Source organism: Corythoichthys intestinalis, chromosome 11 (assembly GCF_030265065.1).
Source record: "Corythoichthys intestinalis isolate RoL2023-P3 chromosome 11, ASM3026506v1, whole genome shotgun sequence".
Taxonomy (NCBI): domain Eukaryota; kingdom Metazoa; phylum Chordata; class Actinopteri; order Syngnathiformes; family Syngnathidae; genus Corythoichthys; species Corythoichthys intestinalis.
The window spans coordinates 56,889,839-56,912,090 of NC_080405.1; the positions used below are offsets into that span (position 1 = coordinate 56,889,839).

Here is a 22,252-nt window from a genome sequence, read left to right on the forward strand (position 1 = left end):
GCATAATAGATTTTGGTATATGGCATATTTTGGGTCGTGGCAAAATGGATTTTGGTATATGGCTTTTTTTGGTATGTGGCAAAATGGATTTTGGTATAGCCTATGGCATTTGTTTTGGTATGTAGCATTTTTTGGGGTATGTGGCAAAATGGATTTTGGCAAATTACATTTTTTGGGTATGCGGCAAAATGGATTCAAACAAAATTGATTTTGGCATATGGCATTTTTTTGGGTATGTGGCAAAATGGATTTAAGCATATGGCATTTTTTGGGTATGTGGCAAAATGCATTTAAGCAAAATTGATTTTGGCATATGGCATTTTTTTGGGGTATGTAGCAAAATTCGATTTAAGCATATGGCATTTTTTGGTTATGTGGCAAAATGGATTTTGGTATACGGCCTTTTTTGGTCGGTGGCAAAATGATTTTTGGTATATGACATTTTTTGGTATGGGGCAAAATGGATTTCTGTATAGCCTTTGGCCTTTAATTGGTGTGTAGCAAATTTTTTGGGGGGTATGTGGCAAAATGGATTTTGGCATGTGGCATTTTTTGGGTATGTGGCGAAATGGATTTAAGCATATGGCATTTTTTGAATATGTGGCAAAATGGATTTTGGTATGTGGCTTATTTTTGGTCAGTGGCAAAATGGATTTTGGTATATGACATTTTTTTGGTTGGTGGCAAAATGGAATTTGGTATATGGCATTTGTTTTGGTATGTAGCATTTTTTGGGTATGTGGCAAAATGGATTTTGGCATATGGCATTTTTTGGATATGTGGCAAAATGGATTTTGGTATGTGGCATTTTTTGGGTACGTGGCAAAATGGATGTTGGTGTATGGCTTTTTTTTTCATGTCCATGCCATTGACTGCTATGCACGTCCACATTTCCATGGGCACATGCAAACTGGCTTCTGGCATATTGCATTTTTTTGTATACAGCAAAATGGCTTTTGGCATAAGGCATTTTTTGGGCATATGGAAGAATGGCTTTTGGTATATGGGAGGTTTTTTTTTATATGTATGGCAAAATTTCTTTTGGTATATGGCAGGTTTTTTTTGCATGTGACAAAATGGCTTTTGGCATAAGGCATTTTATTGGCATGTGGCAAAATGGATTTTAGCATATGGCAGTTTTTTTGGTATATGGCAAAATGGCTTTTGGCAAGTGGCTTTTTTTGTACATTGCAGATTTTTTTTTTTTTTTTGGGCGGGGGGGTCATATGGCATTTTTGGCAGGCCATGCACGTCCATGCCTTTGATGGCTATGCACGTCCACATTTCCCATTCATTTTAAATGTCAGAAAAACGTGCCGTTGCAATTTTTGACTATGCAGTATTCCGTTTTTACCAACTTGTTCTAATTTTACCTCTGGTTCTAATAGTAGTGTGACTGTCAATTCTGTTGCCTTTCTACTCTGCACTTTGCATCCGTCAGTTCCTTGGATTCCACACATCAATTATTGAGGCCACAGTCATGCTTCATTCTATTCAAGCGTCATGTTTTTGGGGTTTTTCTCATGTGGGATTTGTTTCATTTCAAAGCCGCTCGGTCCTGGACGAAGCTCTCGGTCAACTCGCCTTTGTTGTGTATCGGTGTCACGCGGGGGGAAATCACTTCAAAGACACATGAAATGGTTCTGTAAAGTTTACTGAGTCGAGAAAGACTGCTGCACACATAGCTGAAATAAATAAATGAAATAGTTTTATCATTATAATTAGACTAACCGTCGTAGAAGATTGCTTATTCAGGCTTTCCGTCTTCTTTTTCATATATATAATATATATAGCTTTCAATAAATTGTTCCCTTTAATATTTTGTTCTCCTTGGTGTAATGCATGAAATGTTTTTTTTTTTTGGTCCAATGAATGTCCCGATAGCAGCGTTCGGTATCCACGGCATCGCACGTGAGCATCCTCTCCCGCGGGGTTGTTTCCATGGAGAAGGCATCTTCCCTGGTGTCACCTCCGAGCAGAGGGTGCCGTGAACAGGGGGAGGAGTCCTGAAGAAGGCCCTCGGTTGTCTTTGGTTTTGTGTTCTATGATTGGCTGGTTGTTGTTTTTTTTTTTTGGTACGTTTGTATGGAGCTAAATCAAAGCTAAAAGTATTGTGAACTGAAAAAAGAGAATAGATTGCATTATGACTGTATTTGACAGCGGCGTCATATGATTGTCATAGGACACGGTCACAAGTATGAATTAATTATGACAGATATCATATGTTACTTTTAAATGGATGTAAAAGATGTGGACTGGACATAAAAGTTACTAGTGAGAAAAATTGACACTTTATGACAATTGTCATAAGCATTTGTTAATGCTCATAATTGTCATGTCATAAATATGACTGTCTTATGACAGTGTTATGAACACACTGTCAAATAAAGTGCTATCAAAGATTAAAAAGACTGTTGGAACGGAAAGTTAAAGGCTTGTTCTTATATCTTTTAAAACATAAAAACATGTTTTTATCCAGTTACAAAATTGATATTTGCATGTTCATGAAATTATTTTTCACTTTCAAATCTTATTTTTTCAGTTTCAATACATATATATATATTAGGGCTGTCAGAATTATCGCGTTAACGGGCAGTAATTAATTTGTTTAATTAATCACGTTAAAATATTTGACGCATTTAACGCACATGCCCCGCTCAAACAGATTAAAATGACAGCAGTGTCATGTCCATTTGTTACTTGTGTTAAATGGTGTTTTGTCGCCCTCTGCTGGCGCTTGGGTGCGACTGATTTTATAGGTTTCAGCACCATGAGCATTGTGTAAATATTGACATCAACAATGGCGAGCTACTAGTTTATTTTTTGTTTGAAAATTGTACAAATTTTATTAAAACAAAAACATTAAGAGGGGTTTTAATATAACATTTCTACAACTTGTACTAACATTTATCTTTTAAGAACTACAAGTCTTTCTATCCATGGATCGTTTTAACACAATGTTAATAATGTTAATGCCATCTTGTTGATTTATTGTTATAATAAACAAATACAGTACTTATGTACAGTATGTTGAATGTATATAACCGTCTTGTGTCTTTTCTTTCCGTTACAACAATAATTTACATAAAAATATGGCATATTTTATAGATGGTTTAAATTGCAATTAATTACAATTAATAAATTTTTAAGCTGTGATTAACTCGGTTAAAAATGTTAATTGTTTGACAGCCCTAATATATATGTTTTTCCCCACTTTCAGATCTTTTCTTTTTTCCAGTTTCAAACTGAAACAAACTTAGTTATGGTGATTTGGGGATTTGTGGCCAAATCTCCAAAGGATGTTCCTTAGCCACACGGTTGCTAACCATCATATGCTACTGTTTAGTCACAACTGGATTCATTACCTTATTACTATTCATCCTTAACACAGCTGCTGGAAACATAAATGTCGTTTAATACATCTGCAGATCATGATTTTACGACACTGTGCGGGTGTGCACTGGTCCTCATGGGAAATGTGGTCTTGCTTAAGGCAAGACACCACCGCTATTGTCCACCAGTGTCACTAAAATCGAACAAAAATGAAACGATACACAGTGTTGGCTTAATGAATTCTTATAAATTAATATTACGAAAACAAATATTGCGCATATTTTGTTTTTCAACTTCAGTTCAATAAACTGACATTGAAAAAAACAGCCATTCAAAATTAAAAACGTATTTAAAGTAATTAAAAAAAGCAATTAAAAAACGGTAAAATAATTGGAAAAACTGGTAATTCAGTAACAGAAAACGAGCCTTAGCTTGTTTTCTGTTATTGAATTACCACTTTTTAAACGGGAAACAATTCATTTCTAGTTTTTTGCTAACACACTTAAAAGCTAAAATTGGGCTCATTTTCGTTTTTTTGTTTTCCAGAATTTCAAGGAAAAACGAATGGCTAAAAGGTACACGGACCTTATGTAGAGTACATATATTGTAAGTTAACTTCATTGCTGACACTTCGTTTTGGGGTCATCAACATGTTTTGCCCCCTCCCACCTCCTACAAAAGTCAAACCCCGCCTACAGACTTATATGTTTTTTTTGTTCTACTTCATTGCACATTTTTGGGCTGGTGTCAACACAAGGAACACCGGAGAACACCCGATATCCAACTGATAACAAGTTGTGACAAGACTATAAGAGCCCCTTTGACGCTGAGGTGGCAATATCCACAACCCTAGTTGCCCGGACAACAGTAACTCCCGAATCCTCCTGTCCAATCCACAAAAAGACAATATTCCCAAACACACCCTTCTTCCCGCCCACGTCCTGCCCCGTGAAAGCCTTCCAAAGACTAAATGTTTAACTAATCGTGGTCATTTTTTTTCGGGAACCTTTTGTTGATGTGTGATAGGGTGACCTTGCCTCCACGCCTGAGTGTTTCTGTTTCGCCTTGCCGTTTTGATTGCTGTCAAAACTAAATGGATTTTAGTTTGTGACATTTTTTTTCTCACCATGTGGCAAAAAAATGCCACATAGCAAATCCATTTTTTTTTTTTTTTTTGCCACATGACCAAAACAAAAAAAATGCCACAAACTAAAATCCATTTTGCCACATGGCAAAAAATGCCACATGGCTTAGAAAAAGAGGGGAAAAAAAGACTAATGGCAAAATCCATTTTGCCACATGACAATAAAAAATGCCACATGGCAAAAAACGCCACATGGCTAAAAAAAAAAAAAAAAAAAAAAAAAGAAAAATAAGGACTAATGGCAAAATCAATTTTCCCACATGGCAATAAAAATTGCCAGATGGCAAAATCCATTTTGTCACATGGCAAAAAAGCCACATGGCAAAATCCATTTGACCACATGGCAAAAAAAAAAAAAAAAAAGGCAAAATCCATTTTGCAATATGGCAATAAAAAACGCTAAATGGCAAAATCCATTTTGCAATATGGCAATAAAAAACGCCAAATGGCAAAATCCATTTTGCAATATGGCAATAAAAACGCCAAATGGCAAAATCCATTTTGTCACATGGCAAAAAAAGCCACATGGCAACATCCATTTTGCCACATGGCAAATACCACTTTTGGTTCTTGCTGTCTCTCCTGAGGTGGCAAAATCCACAACCCTACTACACAACTCATTGCCCAGACAACAGTAACTCCCAAATCCTCCTGTCCAATCCACAAACAGACAATAATACCAAACACACCCTTCTTCTTGCCCACGGCCTGCCCAGCGAAAGCCTTCAAAAGACTGAATGTTTAACTAATCCGTGTCATTTTTTCTCGGGAACCTTTTGTTGACATGTTATAGGGTGACCTTGCCTCCCCGCCTGAGTGTTTCTGTTTCGCCTTGCCGTTTTGTTTGCTGTCGACCTGAATGAATTGTAAAGTTGTTTTCGGTGAGCCTTCTTAAAACCTTTCAAAATAGTTCAAAGGGTTAAGATTATTCTTATTGATTAACTCGAGTATTCGATTAGAAAAAAAGATTCAAATTAAATTTTACTGCTTCGAGTATTCATTTAATTAATGTGGTGTTCTAGTGGTTTATTTTGAAAGTGTTTGCATTTAGCTTGATTGATTTGGGTGGACACACTGCCCTCTAGTCTGCCTAATTTTACATGGCTGAATCCAGCTGCTCCCTGTTAAGACCAACCTAAGATAAGTTTTTGTTTGCGCTAAAGTTTTTTTTTTTTTTAATGCATTCGTATTTTAGTTTATAGGTATATTTAGCTGTTTTTTTGTGGGAATATGTATCTGAACCATTTGTTAAGAGCATTGTTAAAAAAAAGTTAGCATTTTATAGCATTTGAGCTAACGGAATTTTGTTATGTAAGTTAGCCAATTGTTCTTTTGTTGTACATTTATTCAATTTTTTTATACAGTTTGAAGCTCAGCTCAGGTATTTTAATGTTTTATGCTCCTTATCCGATTGCTCGATTATTTGAACTAAATAGTTCAACGATTAATTGACTACTAAAATAATCGATAGCTGCAGCCCTAGAGTTTGGCCTTCTGGCCGGATTGTCGGCTGGCGCGATTCCTGGCTAGAGGGTCAGATTCCTTCAATTCTTATGGAGAAATCCACCTCAATTTTGAAATGCAAACCAGGTCCTGGAACGAATGAAATTAGAATGTCGAGGTACCACTGATTTGTGTTTTTATGTTTTAAAGAAGAAACCTTCAACTTTCAGTTTTGACCTTCTTTGTTTTGCAATCTTGTTTTCATATTACAATACTTTTGGCTTTAATTTAGCTCCATACTTTTGTTTTACACATTCCAGTTCCTAAAGCTTCGGTCCATGTTGTTGGAGTTAGCTTCCTTCATGCTTGTCGATGCACTCACACAAACACACAATCGTTTTTTTCCCCCCGTTACAGACATGCATGTATTATGTGAGTCCCCCCATCCGCCAATTGCTCTCAAAACTTCCCAGCAACTAAGCAGTGAGAGGAGTAAGTGCATCGTCGCATGTCAACATTGGTCCTTTATCTGTGCAGATAAATCTGCATTGCCGTCTTTTCCCCTTAAGACGGAGTATTCACTAACCCCTTTCCACCTTTGTCCTCTCTCCGTATGGTCCAGTTGTAATTCCAGTCTCGATACTGTCCAGCTGGTCCACAGCAGGAGATGTAAAACGGCCATGTGTTTTTTTTTTTGTGTGTGGATGTGGAACCTTTGCGGAGCCTCTTTTGGCCGCCCTTCAGGTATTCTGTCAATAGTTCCGGTCTGTGAAGTGAAGCAGACCGAGTCCGTATCGCTTCCAGTGATGGACCACCAAGAGTCCGGTCGGTCCCGGGTAAAAAAAAAAAAGATCTACAACAATGGGGCTGTAGTGGCAAAATAGTTGGCGTAAAGTCGAGTTTCTGCTCAATGTTTGTCCCAGCAAAGCGAGTTGTTCAGAGGAACGCTTTTTGGTTTGAGCGTAGGCCGCTAGCGCGGTCCAGTAGTACGCACTCTCTTGCCTCTCTTGCCGATGGTGGTAAAGCGGAACGGCGTGGTGAGGTCGGGTTGCTCCCCTGGCGGGAAACGCTTCATGAAGTGTACATCCTGCTGATTGGGGAGAGTGTGGGGTCCGCGGCGAGGGCGCCCTCGTTTCGTGAAGCCCACATACCACCCCGCGTAGCGTGCCGACATTAGAGCGGTGTAGTGGTTTTCCAGGACCTTTTCCACAAAGACGCAGTCGGCGCTTCTGTTGCTGGCCTTCTGAAAAGGAGACGCAAAGAAACGCTGTTCAGGAAAGGATAGTTGTGTCAAACGCGGCGACGTTACAGAAATCAATCCATACCTTTCCTACCAGCTTTCCCCTGCGGTTCATGCACAGGTAGTAGTTGGTTTCTTTGCCCCGGATTCTCACCTGACTACCAAAGGTGTCTGCCTCCACTACGAGCTGGGCTTGTGAAGGGACAGACAGAAAACAGACAGACATTAGAGCCAAAGGGCAATCAGTGACAGATGCTGGTCTTTCAATGAGGGTTAGCTCAAAGTGTATCTTGCTAAGGCAGCGTTTATCAACCGGTGTGCTGTGACGGCTCCTCAGGTGTTCCGCGAGAACTTATCCAATATCGCTTTATTTTCTTTTTTTAACATCGTTGGGCGGAGTTGGAGTAGGAAGGATGAAGTAGGTAGAAGGTTGCGGTTGTATGTACAACCTAGGGTTGTTCCCAGGGCTGGCCCAGGCCATTTGGGGGCCCTAAGCAAAATAATGCAAAGGGGCCGATATTTTTGGCCCAACATTTCATCACAGTGTACTGTGAAACCCATACATGCAATCCAACCCATACGTCCATATTTTGTATATTAATCAGATTTTGTTGCACTACATACTTCAAACTTCTCATCCCAAATGATTGTCAGTACTTACATTAGATAGCGCCAAAGCTTTTTTTCAAAGAGGAAAGAAAGAAGTTAAGGAAGAACTTTTATTTTTTTAAGCTTGTAATCAAGTATCAAAACTCAGAAAAGTCAAGTAAAGCAAACTGTAGTAAACAAAATAGAATTAAACAATTGCCAAATTGGGGGCCCCTTAGTGGTCAGGGGCCCTAAGCAGCTGCATAGTCTGCGTATAGGCTGGGCCGCCCCTGGTTGTTCCGATCATGTTTTTTTTTGCTCCCGATCCGATCCCGATCGTTTTAGTTTGAGTATCTGCCGAACCCGATATTTCCCGATCCGATTGCTTTTTTTTTTGCTCCCGATTCAATTCCAATCATTCCCGATTATTTTTCCCGATCATATACATTTTGGCAATGCATTAAGAAAAAAATGAATAAAACTCGGACAAATATATACATTCAACATACAGTACATAATTACTGTATTTGTTTATTATGACAATAAATCCTCAAGATTACATTATTAACATTCTTTCTGTGAGAGGGATCCACGGATAGAAAGACTTGTGACTTTGTATATAGTGACTAAATATTGCCATCTAGTGTATTTGTTGAGCTTTCAGTAAATGATACTGTAGCCATGCCCAAATGCATGATGGGAAGTGGAACCATGACTGTGCGTAGTAATTACCGCCTAAACTAAAGACTCTGGATGAGTGTAACATTATATTTGTAACGTTAAATACAATTAGAAAACGATTTAATTAAAAAAAAAAAAAATTTTTAAAAAGGCATGGCCGATATTTTTTTGCCGATTCCGATACTTTGAAAATGACGTGATCGGACCCGATCGATCGCCGACCAATCGGGACATCCTAGTACAACCCCTAACAAAAAGTATGGAATCACCAGTCTCGGACGAGCACTCGCTCAGAGATTTATCATGTAGAACAAACTCGGATAAAAAGCTTGAAAAAAATTATGAATTAGTTACAAAGGGCAACTTTTTAGCATTCAGAAACACTAAAAGAAATGGGGAAAAAAAACATTGTGGTGGTCAGTAAAGTTAATTTTATCGAGCAAGTGCAGGGAAATATATATGAAATCACTCCGTTCTGAGGAACAAAATATGAATCATGAGAAACAAACAAAGAAATAACAATCAAAACACATCTCTCGTATTTAGTAGCACCACCTCTGGCTTTTATGAGCGACTGCAGTCTCTGAGGCATGCAATTGATGAGTATTCTTCATCAATTTGGTGCCAATTTGATTGCAGCTGCCAGATCAGCCTTGCTGTGGACCATTTTTTTCAATTTCCACCACAGGTTTTCAATAGGGTTAAGATCTAGGCTATTTGCAGGCCATGACATTGACTGGATGAGTCTTTCTCCAAGGAATGCTTTAACAGTTTAAGCTCTGTGGCATGATGAATTGTCATATTGGAAAATGACAAACATATAGTTAGTCATTATTAGTTATTAATATATTCTTTTGGGGGGGGGGGGGGGCGCGCTACGTCACGGTTTTTCACGCATTGCGGCGGGTTTCGGTCCCGATTAACCCTGAAAAACAAGGGATCACTGGAGTTGTATTCAGTGGGCCAAATAAGTATTTAGTCAACCATTAATTGTGCAAGTTCTCCCACATGAAAATATTAGAGAGGCCTGTAATTGTCAACATGGTTAAACCTCAACAATGAGAGACAGAATGTGGAAAAAAACCCAGAAAATCACATTGTTTGATTTTTAAAGAATTTATTTGCCAATCATGGTGGAAAATAAATATTTGGTCAATGTATTTGGTCAATACCTCAATACCAAAAGTTCATCTCAATACTTTGTAACTTACCCTTTGCTGGCAATAACAGAGGCCAAACGTTTTCTGTAACTCTTCACAAGCTTTTCACACACTGTTGCCGGCATTTTGGCCCATTCCTTCATGCAGATCTCCTCTAGAGCAGTGATGTTTTTAGGCTGTCGTTGGGCAACACAGACTTTCAACTCCCTCCACAGATTTTCTATGGGATTGAGATCTGGAGACTGGCTAGGCCACTCCAGGACCTTGAAATGCTTCTTACGAAGCCACTCCTTTGTTGCCCTGGCTGTGTGTTTGGGATCATTGTCATGGTGAAAGACCCAGCCACGTCTCATCTTCAATGCCCTTGCTGATGGAAGGAGATTTCACTCAAAATCTCTCGATACATGGCCCCATTCATTCTTTCCTATACACAGATCAGGTGTCCTGGTCCCTTTGCAGAAAAACAGTCCCAAAGCATGATGTTTCCACCCCCATGCTTCACAGTGGGTATGATGTTCTTCGGATGCAATTCAGTGTTCTTTCTCCTCCAAACACGAGAACCTGGGTTTCTACCAAAAAGTTCTATTTGGGTTTCATCTGACCATAACACATTCTCCCAGTCTTCTTCTGGATCATCCAAATGCTCTCTCGCGAACCACAGACGGGCCTGGACGTGTACTTTCTTCAGCAGGGGGACACGTCTGGCAGTGCAGGATTTGAGTCCCTGGCGGCGAATTGTGTTACTGATAGTAGCCTTTAGCCACTTTTAGACTGTAGGAACCTGAATACTTAATTCCTATAACTATAGGCCTCTCCATAGTTCGCCAGTCATGTTCGCACATGTGTACTGATCTGAACTGCTGTGCACCAGTGACCGGGAAACTAAGCTGAATGGAAAACAACAAACTGGAGACTGTTAAGGACACAGCAGCAATTCTTGCATGTTTGAGGGGAATAGTTTCCATCAGCAAACAAATCCAGCGTCTAATGATGACACTGGAAGAGCACACAAATTTAGTACAGGGTAGTTTGTTTGTTTGTTTTTTAAAATATGGTGGCTCCTGGAGACATGCGATAATGGAAGGGGTGTAGCTGCTGATTTCAGCGAATCACCAAACACCTACTTAATCAAGTTCCTACAGCCCCACTGTAACTAAAATGGTTCTCGGAACTCAAGTTACTGGTCCCTAGTTCCTCATGTGCGAACACACAAAATGAAGTAATTATCCCCCAAAATGTTCTATGAACTGCAGATCGTTCCTAGAGTGCGAAAGCGGCTTTTGTTACTGTGGTCCCAGCTCTCTGTAGGTCATTCACTAGGTCGCCCCGTGTGGTTCTGGGATTTTTGCTCACCGTTCTTGTTATCATTTTGACGCCACGGCACGAGATCTTGCATGGAGCCCCAGATCGAGGGAGATTATCAGTGGTCTTGTATCTCTTCCATTTTCTAATAATTGCTCCCACAGTTGATTTCTTTACACCAAGCGTTTTACCTATTGCAGATTCAGTCTTCCCAGCCTGGTGCAGGTCTACAATTTTGTCTCTAGTGTCTTTCGACAGCTCTTTGGTCTTGGCCATAGTGGAGTTTGGAGTGTGACTGACTGAGGTAGTGGACAGGTGTCTTTTATACCGATAATGTGTTAAAACAGGTGCCATTAATACAGGTAACGAGTGGAGCCTCGTTAGACCTCGTTAGAAGAAGTTAGACCTCTTTGACAGCCAGAAATCTTGCTTGTTTGTAGGTGACCAAATACTTATTTTCCACTCTAATTTGGGAATAAATTCTTTAAAAATCAAACAATGTGATTTTCTGTTTTCCCCCCCCACATTCTGTCTCTGAAGGGTGAGGTTTACCCATGTTGACAATTACAGGCCTCTCTAATCTTTTCAAGTAGGAGAACTTGCACAATCGGTGGTTGACTAAATACTTATTTGCCCCACTGTATCTTCAGTTGAAGGGATAAGAAAGCTATCTAAAATTTCAATGTAAACTTGTGCATTTATTGAAGATTTAACGCAGATATCTCCCCAGCGCCTTTGCCTGACATGCAGCCCCATATCATCGAGGACTGTGGGAATTTTTTTTTCTTCAGGCAGTCACCTTTGTAAATCTCACTGGAACAGCACCTAACCAAAGTTCCAGCATCATCACCTTGTCCAGAGTCAAGAATCTACATTGGACAAGGTGTCCAGAGACAAGAATCTGCATTGGAAGAACAGCGGATTTAGCTGATTTTGCGGATTAATTCGTCTATTTTTCGCTTCACGTCAACCCAATGTGCTGCAGGCTTTTGTTGCTACACAAGGGAGAGTGCTGTGAGCTTTCTTGGGTTTCCAAAAGGTCCTGTTCACTGCAAAGAATGGGCAAAACAAGTCCGACAATCGAGGGACCATTGGACGGACGAGGAAGTGAGTAAGCGTAAGTTCGACTTCCAAACACCCTCCTCGCCTACAGAGTGCTATACGCGGCTTGGGCAACCACGCGCTCTGACGTCGGCCGGTTGGCCCACCGAGAATATGCCATTTTCGGCGTTCATTCCCCTGCTGCGTCCCCAGCAATCGGTGAAGGCAATCACCCCCCACCTCTGTGTTCGTGTTTGAAAGGCGAGGAAGAGACTTGAAAAAGCCGCTCGGTTCGGGTTAGCATGTAGCCTACTGTACCTCTCAACCTCCTCTTTGGTTTACGCTCTCTCCTCCATCTCTGAGCCCCAGAAGGCAAACGACAAAAGCCAGACTAACTCCGGTGGCATAAAATACCGCTTTGGAGGTTTAAATTTCTCGTTATCTGCACTTTGCCAAATTGTTGTATAAAGTGGAATTGTCTCAAAATATGATTTTAATTCAAATAATAATGCTATTTAAGTTTTTTTTGTTGTCATGCCATATGCTAAAGTCCCAGTCTGATCATTCTAAGCTTTTCAAGCCTAACTGCTTAAAAAACAAAAACAGAGAAAGACTGAGAGCTGTTGAAGAAGACTCCTGCCAGGATATTGGCTTTGTGTTCATCTAAACATGCTCAAGTTTTACACTGAGTAAGTATAAATTAGGCCTGTCAAAATTATCGCATTAACGGGCGGTAATTAATTTTTTAAATTAATCACGTTAAAATATTTGACGCAATTAACGCACATGCCCCGCTGAAACAGATTAAAATGACATTGTTACTTGTGTTTTTTTATGGAGTTTTGTCGCCCTCTACTGGCGCTTGGGTGCGACTGATTTTATGGGCTTAAGCACCCATGAGCATTGTGTAATTATAGACATCAACAATGGCGGGCTATTAGTTTATTTTTTGATTGAAAATTTTACAAATTTTATTCAAACAAAAACATTAAGAGGGGTTTTAATGTAAGATTTCTATAACTTGTACTAACATTTATCTTTTAAGAACTACAAGTCTTTCTATCCAACGGATCGCTTTAACAGAATGTTAATAATGTAAATGCCATCTTGTTGATTTATTGTTATAATAAACAAATACAGTACTCATGTACCGTATGTTGAATGTATGAATATATATTCATCTTGTGTCTTATCTTTCTATTCCAAAAATAATCTACAGAAAAATATGGCATATTTTATAAAGTTGCACCGATACCGATACCAGTATCAGCAGGGGGCGCCGAACCGACCCGAATTGGTGGTATCGGTATCGACGAGTACCAACATTTAGGGCGCCAATACCATTTATTTTTTTTTGGCGCCAATACCATCTACTGGCATCACTTGAACGCAAATGTGCTGTCCTTCCCAAATCCCGATGCGTGACATCTGTATGTCTTTGTCTCGAAATTTCCAAACGAAATAAACACCTTCGTCTTCAATATTAAGGATATTCACTACAACGCATATCCGCGATGTTACGCTGCTCATCTAACATGGCATTCACAAGCGATTAGCATGCTTGAGCTAGCACCTCCTGTTGTAGCGCCGATGGGATCAGAACGCTTAAGACCGTGGGAGACTAAGCAAACTCATGGTTTCATGATGAACAATGAGTGGCAAATTAAAAGCGCTGTACTTCAAACTCGTCCTGTTTATAAAAGTCGATTGTCATATGCTGGTGTTGTGCTGGTGTTGTGCAGTAAGGAGCAGAAGTGACTTCTGTGGCCAGAAAACACTCAAGCGGCGCAGCGCGCACACTAGATACATATAATCAAATAGCAACCTAGTTGTCCTATGTTAGATAAATATTATGCACTAAGATGTTTGTTTATATGATGGCACTGTTATTTTTGCTTTTTAGCAAATAAAAAATAAAAATAATAATAATAATAACAGTTGTATTTTCTGTTTCAGAGCATTTAATGTATTCAATTGTATCGAAAATCGTACCGAACCGTGACTTAACTCTATCGTTGCATCCCTTATACTTACATATATATAAATATATATATATATACTGGACTGTCTCAGGAAATTAGAATATTGTGTATTCTAATTTCCTGAGACAGTCCTGTATATATACACAGGACTGTCTCAAAAAATTAGAATATTGTGTATTCTAATTTTCTGAGACAGTCCAGTACAGTACTGTGCAAAAGTTTTAGGCAGGACACCTGCCTAAAACTTTTGCACAGTACTGTATACTTTTATTATATTATGTATATACAGGATATACTGTATGTATATATTTTCCCCAAGTGAAAGCTTCCATGATCCTAATAAATTTACTAATAAAAAAATATATATATTTGTATATATATATATATATATATATATATATATTAGGGCTGACAAAATTATCGCGTTAACGGGCTTTAATTAATTTTTAAAATTAATCATGTTAAAATATTTGACGCAATTCACGCAGATGCCCCACTCATAGAGATTTAAATGACAGTACACAGTGAAACGCTCACTTGTTGTGTTTTATGGAGTTTTGCCGCCCTCTGCTGGTGCTTGGGTGCGACTGATTTTATAGGCTTCAGCATCCATGAGCATTGTGTAAGTAATTATTGACATCAACAATGGCGGGCTACTAATTTATTTTTTGATTGAAAATTTTACAAATTTTATTGAAACGAAAACATTAAGAGGGGTTTTAATATAAAATTTCTCTAACTTGTACTAACATTTTTCTTTTAAGAACTACAAATCTTTCTATCCATGGATCGCTTTAACAGAATGTTAATAATGTTAATGCCCATTGTTATAATAAACAAATACAGTCCTTATGTACCGTATGTTGAATGTATATATCCATCTTGTGTCTTATCTTTCCATTCCAACAATAATTTACAGAAAAATATGGCATATTTTATAGATGGTTTGAATTGCGATTAATTGCGATTAATTACGATTGATTAATTTTTAAGCTGTAATTAACTTGATAAAAAATTTTAATCGTTTGACAGCCCTAATATGTGTGTATATATATATATATATATATATATATATATGTATAATGTTTTGTTTTGTTTTTTGCAAACAGAGTGGAATCGGAATGGTATCGGTATCGGCACAGCCAGGTATCTGTATCGGTATCAGGCCCAAAAAATGGTATCGGTGCAACACTATTATTTTATAAATGTTTTGAATTGCGATTAATTACGATTAATTAATTTTTAAGCTGTAATTAACTCGATTAAAAATCTTAATCGTTTGACAGAAAAATAAATAAATATATAATATTGGGTAATGATTTTATAATTAAATATACTGAACAAAAATACATTTTGGAACCTTTTTGGTTTGTGGTGTGCCGTGAGATTTTTTTCCAATGTAAAAACGTGCCATGACTCAGAAAAGGTTGAAAAACACTGGGCTAAGCAGCTGAATAGGACAGGTAAAAAAACAAAACAAAACACCAGTGGTTAAACAAGTAAAATGTATGAGATGTAGGCGGCATCCACACATGCACCTATGACTCCCCAGGCTTTGGCAGGAGATAGTCCTAGGAGTACAAAGGACCCCATCGACTAGTCGCTGATTCAGTAGTCGGCAAAATACGGAAAAACAAACCAAAAAGGGGTCTCCGAGTTAGTTAAAGCAGAAGACTGGTAGGCGCGCTAAGACCCGATGCTAGAAACTCATCTTCCCCATCGATCCGGACATTGATTTCTCATCCTCGCCGGTGTCTCCTCTGGATTTAAAACAGCAGGCTTCCTTTCCCTTCCTCCCTCTCCTCTACCATTCTTTAACACTCCTCGTGTCCATCCCCCATTCTATTCTTCAACGTCATTATGCCGAAAACCCGGTCTTAAACGACACCGGATGGATGGTCGATAGAAACGTTACTTCGGATGCTCCTTCGGTGGCTTCGTTGGTAGGATCTCTACGCCGTTCGCAAATGTACTAACCACCACCCGGAGCGATACGTTGTCACAAAGCATTTCAGGAATCAAATATTGCCATGTGAGAAGGCTGATGTAGAGTTGGGGGAAGAGAAGGGAAGGAGTTATTGATTCCCGTTGACCCCTTTGTTGACTGAGGTCATGTAGAAACCATTTTAGGGATATATTTTGAATCAGGCGGAAGCACACTTTGATGAAGCTACGCTTTACTGTATGTGTACAAACACAACAATAGCACAGTGTTGTTTTTTGGCAGCCCTTTGATTTTTTTTTTTTGTCTTAAGTCTTTTTGACGAAAATACTTACAGTGGTGCCTCTTCTTACGAAATGAATTGGTTCTGGAAGTAGTTTCGTAACTTGAAAATTCTCTAAGTAGAGACACGTTTTTTAGGTACAAATGCCCAATCCTTTCCAAGTCCCCACAAATTAACCCTTAGATGCACAAGTTACTGGACCCTACACTCTTCCATACGTGGGTCAAAAATGACCCATATTAGAACCAATGTGTTTTTATGCCATTTTGGTGAAGAATAATCATTTGTATATTAATTAGTATTATATTTAGGGCCACACAAGAATGATTTCATGCTTGAAATATCTTTATGATTCAATTAACATTTTTTGTATTAAAAAAAAAAAAAAAAAAAACAGAACAGAAACAGACTTTATCCTTCCTTGTGTCAGGAATGCGGCCAGGCAGGTGGTGTGTGGACCCAAATGCAGGAAAAGTGAAGCGAGGCATAAAAGGTGGTGCAAAAATGTTTTAATCAATGCCAACAAAAAACAAAGTACCAACAAAATGACCGGGGAATCCAAAAAGTCTTAACAAACAAAAGTCAGTCTTACAAATCAACTTACTTCAAAAGCAGGATAAGGAACATGAGGAACTGGGGGAAAATGCTGACATGAACGTGGACATGCGCATAGACAGACATTGACAATGACGCAACAAGGAATGAAAAGAAACTGGGAGCTTATATACAGTGCCTTGCAAAAGTATTCGGCCCCCTTGAACCTTGCAACCTTTCGCCACATTTCAGGCTTCAAACATAAAGATATAAAATTTTAATTTTTTGTCAAGAATTAACAACAAGTGGGACACAATCGTGAAGTGGAACAAAATTTATTGGATAATTTCAACTTTTTTAACAAATAAAAAACTGAAAAGTGGGGCGTGCAATATTATTCGGCCCCCTTGCGTTAATACTTTGTAGCGCCACCTTTTGCTCCAATTACAGCTGCAAGTCGGTTGGGGTATGTTTCTATCAGTTTTGCACATCGAGAGACTGACATTCTTGCCCATTCGTCCTTGCAAAACAGCTCGAGCTCAGTGAGGTTGGATGGAGAGTGTTTGTGAACAGCAGTCTTCAGCTCTTTCCACAGATTCTCCATTGGATTCAGGTCTGGAATTTGATTTGGCCATTCTAACACCTGGATACGTTTATTTCTTAACCATTCCATTGTAGATTTGGCTTTATGTTTTGGATCATTGTCCTGTTGGAAGATAAATCTCCGTCCCAGTCTCAGGTCTTGTGCAGATACCAACAGGTTTTCTTCCAGAATGTTCCTGTATTTGGCTGCATCCATCTTCCCGTCAATTTTAACCATCTTCTCTGTCCCTGCTGAAGAAAAGCAGGCCCAAACCATGATGCTGCCACCACCATGTTTGACAGTGGGGATGGTGTGTTCAGGGTGATGAGCTGTGTTGCTTTTACGCCAAACATATCGTTTTGCATTGTGGCCAAAAAGTTCCATTTTGGTTTCATCCGACCAGAGCACCTTCTTCCACATGTTTGGTGTGTCTCCCAGGTGGCTTGTGGCAAACTTTAAACGAGACTTTTTATGGATATCTTTGAGAAATGGCTTTCTTCTTGCCACTCTTCCATAAAGGCCAGATTTGTGCAGTGTACGACTGATTGTTGTCCTATGGACAGACTCTCCCACCTCAGCTGTAGATCTCTGCAGTTCATCCAGAGTGATCATGGGCCTCTTGGCTGCATCTCTGATCAGTTTTCTCCTTGTTTGAGAAGAAAGTTTGGAAGGACGGCCGGGTCTTGGTAGATTTGCAGTGGTCTGATGCTCCTTCCATTTCAATATGATGGCTTGCACAGTGCTCCTTGAGATGTTTAGAGCTTGGGAAATCTTTTTGTATCCAAATCCGGCTTTAAACTTCTCCACAACAGTATCTCGGACCTGCCTGGTGTGTTCCTTGGTTTTCATAATGCTCTCTGCAGTTTAAACAGAACCCTGAGACTATCACAGAGCAGGTGCATTTATACGGAGACTTGATTACACACGGGTGGATTCTATTTATCATCATCGGTCATTTAGGACAACAGTGGATCATTCAGAGATCCTCACTGAGCTTCTGGAGTGAGTTTGCTGCACTGAAAGTAAAGGGGCCGAATAATATTGCACGCCCCACTTTTCAGTTTTTTATTTGTTAAAAAAGTTTAAATGATCCAATAAATGTTGTTCCACTTCACGATTGTGTCCCACTTGTTGTTGATTCTTGACAAAAAAATTAAATTTCATATCTTTATGTTTGAAGCCTGAAATGTGGCGAAAGGCTGCAAGATTCAAGGAGGCCGACTACTTTTGCAAGGCACTGTACATACACGCAGACAAGGGATAACGAGACAACGAGGAACAGGTGAGCACAGGAAAATGCAATTTCAGAGATAAACTAGGAGAAGGCACAACAGGTGAAATTAATAGGCAATCACGGGGACACACAAGGAGGAAAGCGACACAAAACCTAACACCTGTATTTTATCATCAATGATGAAGTGCTCCCATGCATCTTTTTGGTGAGACAGCGGTGCTAAGCCCTTGTGGAGGAACTGACCGATTTCTGAGGATATTGTGGTTCTGTGCTCTGCCCTGGGTGGGAGGTAACTCTCTCTAGTAAGAGCCCTACCAACTCATTCTGTTGGCCATGATTTGAACACTTTCTTCTTCAGAGGACACATACAGTGCCCTCCATAATTATTGGCACCCCTGAAAAAGATGTGTTTTTTAGCTTCTAACATATATATATATATATATATATATATATATATATATATATATATATATATATATATATTTTTTTTTTTTTTTTTTTTTTTAAATTCAAATAATATGGGACCTTAATGGGAAAAAATAGAAAAATCCAACCTTCAATACAAGTGCATTCATTCAGTGGGGAAAAAATCCCACATAAAGAAAAAATTATTTGACATCAAATAATGTGTGTCACAATTATTAGCACCCCTGGTGTTAATACTTTGTACAACCCCCTTTTGCCAACAAAACAATGTCTGGGGACTGAGCTGGCCATGGGAGGAGATTGATTTTGTGTCTGGTGAACCATTTCTGTGTAGATTTGGCCATATGTTTAGGGTCATTGTCTTGCTGAAAGACCCAGTGACGACCCATCTTCAGCTTTCGGGCAGAGGGTAACAGATTTTGATTTAAAATGTCCTAGTATTTCAAAGCATTCATGATGCCATGCACCCTAACAAGGTTCCCAGGGCCTCTGGAAGCGAAACAGCCCCACAGCATCACTGACCCACCCCCATTCTTCACAGTGGGTATGAGGTGCTTTTTAGCATGCGCATCTTTCGTGGCACGCCAGACTCACTTAGAGTGTTTGTTGCCAAAAAGCTCAATCTTGGTCTTATCTGACCAAAGCACACGGTCCCAGTTGAAGCCTGGAACCGTGTGTATTTTTGTGCTTTTTTTTGTGCGGGTCAATGGTGATTGAAATCAACTCCATCGACTAATTGAACCTCCGCTAACTCAAAGATTAAGCCTTATGTGAAAAACTCAATTACAGGCGATGACATTTGTCTGTTATTTTTATGTTGAGGCAGCAAAAGGAGAAAAATTGGTAAAAAGTCACTGATAAGTTACTTTTAAAGTAACTTAGCTACTTTGATGATAAAGTCATCAGTAAAGTAACTAGATTACTTTTTTGAGGTGTAATCAGTAATTACTTTTTTAAGTAATCCGTGACAACACTGGTCCTGCGTAGAGATTTTGCATCCATTCAAAAGTGAGCTAATTTTCCGGATGATACAAAATGACATCTGTAATAAGCATTCATTAATGCTCATGGCTGTGTCATGTCATAATTATGATGGTCTTATGACAGTCTTATAGCACTACTGTCAAAGAAAATGCTACCAGATACCACAAGTAGTAATTAATGAAACAAATGGAAATGTAACTGAAGACATTATTAGCAGAGAACATGAATTTGGATCGTTATTTAAATCCGTAGCGCTGCAATTCATGCTAGGAGGCATGTTGGAAGACAACAGTGTTGACAGCAGGGGGCAGCAGAGGTTGAATGTCTCCCTCGAGAGAACAGTGATGGCCAAACTGAAGCTTCTTGAAGCAATGATGGTTTATTTGGTCTTATGCTATGCTGCCACTGTCAAATAAAGTGTTGCCAAATTCCATATATTTATATTTTGAATTATTTTGAGGGGAAAATAAATCAACTCTATTATATGAGCTTCACACCGACTACTTTTCATTCAATTCTATTCTATTCTAATGAATGCTTATGACAGATGTCATTTAGTATATTCAGGCAAATGATGTCGCTTATCTCTATTTCCATTTCTCCATGACCAGCTCGGATCTTTTACATCTACTCAAAAGTGACACAAAATGACATCTGTCATAAGCATTCAATAATGCTCATGTCAGTGTCATGTCGTAATGGTGGTCTTATGACAGATTTATGGCGCCACTGTCAAATTAAGTGTTACGGAATACCAGAGCTATCAATGAATGAAAAAACTGGAACTGCAACTGAAGAAATCATTAGCACAGAACAAATTTTGATTGTTATTTACATCTATAGCGCTGCAATTCATGCTAGGAGGCATAGTGGAAGGAAACAGTGTTGACAGCAGGTGGCAGCAGAGGTTGACTGTCTGTCCCAAGGGAGCAGTGATGGCCAAATGAAGCTTCTTGAAGCAATGAAGTTTTTAACCAACTGACTGCAAAGCTTCGTGGTGGTTCATTTGGTCTTATGATAGTTTCATGATCCAGCTGTCAAATAAAGTTTTTACAGATTGGTGTAAATATCCCATAATACAGTGAGGACAGCTGCGGCTTATAGTCCAGTGCGGCTTATCTATGAACAAATGTTGTTTTCATGTCAAATTTGGTTGGTAGCGGCTTATAGTGCAAAAATTACGGTAACAATCACGCCTGCTGTACGTCAGGAGAATGCCAAGAGGGTGGCGCGGGACCGGAGCCCAGACCCCCTCACCCCTGCAACCGACAGCCCAGACAAAAAGGCAGCCCCGCCCTGGGAGCTGCACCTTATAGAAAAGTGTGGGACCCACCTACCGCCCTATCACTGTGGCTTCTTGGTCCCTGACTGGTAGCCTCTGCCCCCGTGATGGGGTTGTGTGGGGAGGGTAGTGCAGTACTGGCATTAAAAGCATACATGCGGGTGTGGATGCCGCCTACATCTGCTTACACATTCCCTTGTTTAACCAATAATGTTTTTGTCACGTGCGAGAGTGCGTCTTACCATATTTGTCCCCATCTTCTCCACGGGCACTGATTCGGCGTCCCATCACTTGGACGTGTTTGCCGCTGGTGCGACTGTAGAGCTGGTAAACCCGATGGTGTCGTCGACTCATGGTGTCTCGCACCTGCGTCTGGTTCTCCACATGCACGCTGAAGTTGACTCCATCCACACCGAGTACCTGGTAGAAACATGCACACGGACAGGTCTGAGGAAGTCAAAATACAGGACGGCGAAATTCCTCGTTGTCATGTGCCTCACCTGTAATGGATTGCACATCACCAGCAACATCTGGATACATCTGGAAAAAGTCAAAACAGAGCTATCGTCAAGAAACCATTGACAGCTGTGAGAGTCGAGCATGACAACAGCGTTCATTCCCTATTCTGCAGTTCCCTCTGTTCAACAGCTCTTATTGGCAAGTGGCTCACTCCGCTGGCTGGCAGGAACAGACGTACAGGCGAGCAGATGTCCAGGCATCAGCAGAAAGGCAACACCCAGAACCCTGTTTATAGTTACGCTACCTGACTTCTTTCCGAGCCCAAAGTTCTGCCAAAATCTGGCCTCCAAATGACCTGACTGGACCGTAGCAGAATGGCACGCATTCCGAGACAAATAGAATATGTTTTGGTTGGGACATCTGAGGGAATGAGTCGGCTCTTTTGGCCGCCGCCAATATGTAGACAGCTGGGCCGGACTACAGGTGCGCACCAAGCAGTGGTGTGGTTTTGGCCAGAAGAGGGTTGCGGTACCAATTAAGGAATCTATGAATAAGTGAGAACATGAGCTTCCATATGTGCGGAAAAATCATTTCTGGAGGAATAATTATGG

The 22,252-nt window shown here is 39.8% G+C and overlaps 1 protein-coding gene across 1 annotated transcript in view; it reads right to left on the bottom strand.

Moving 5' to 3' along the window:
• Window positions 1–1,651: 1,651 nt before the first annotated feature.
• fgf18a (fibroblast growth factor 18a) overlaps window positions 1,652–22,252 on the bottom strand; it is a 43,854-nt gene continuing 23,253 nt past the window's right edge. The window contains exons 2-5 of the mRNA XM_057849367.1: window positions 21,683–21,722; window positions 21,425–21,602; window positions 7,246–7,352; window positions 1,652–7,163 (exon numbers count right to left, since the gene is read on the bottom strand). Of these exons, the coding sequence (XP_057705350.1) occupies window positions 6,891–7,163; window positions 7,246–7,352; window positions 21,425–21,602; window positions 21,683–21,722 (598 nt within the window). The 3' untranslated portion in view covers window positions 1,652–6,890. The remainder of the gene's footprint in view (window positions 7,164–7,245; window positions 7,353–21,424; window positions 21,603–21,682; window positions 21,723–22,252) is intronic.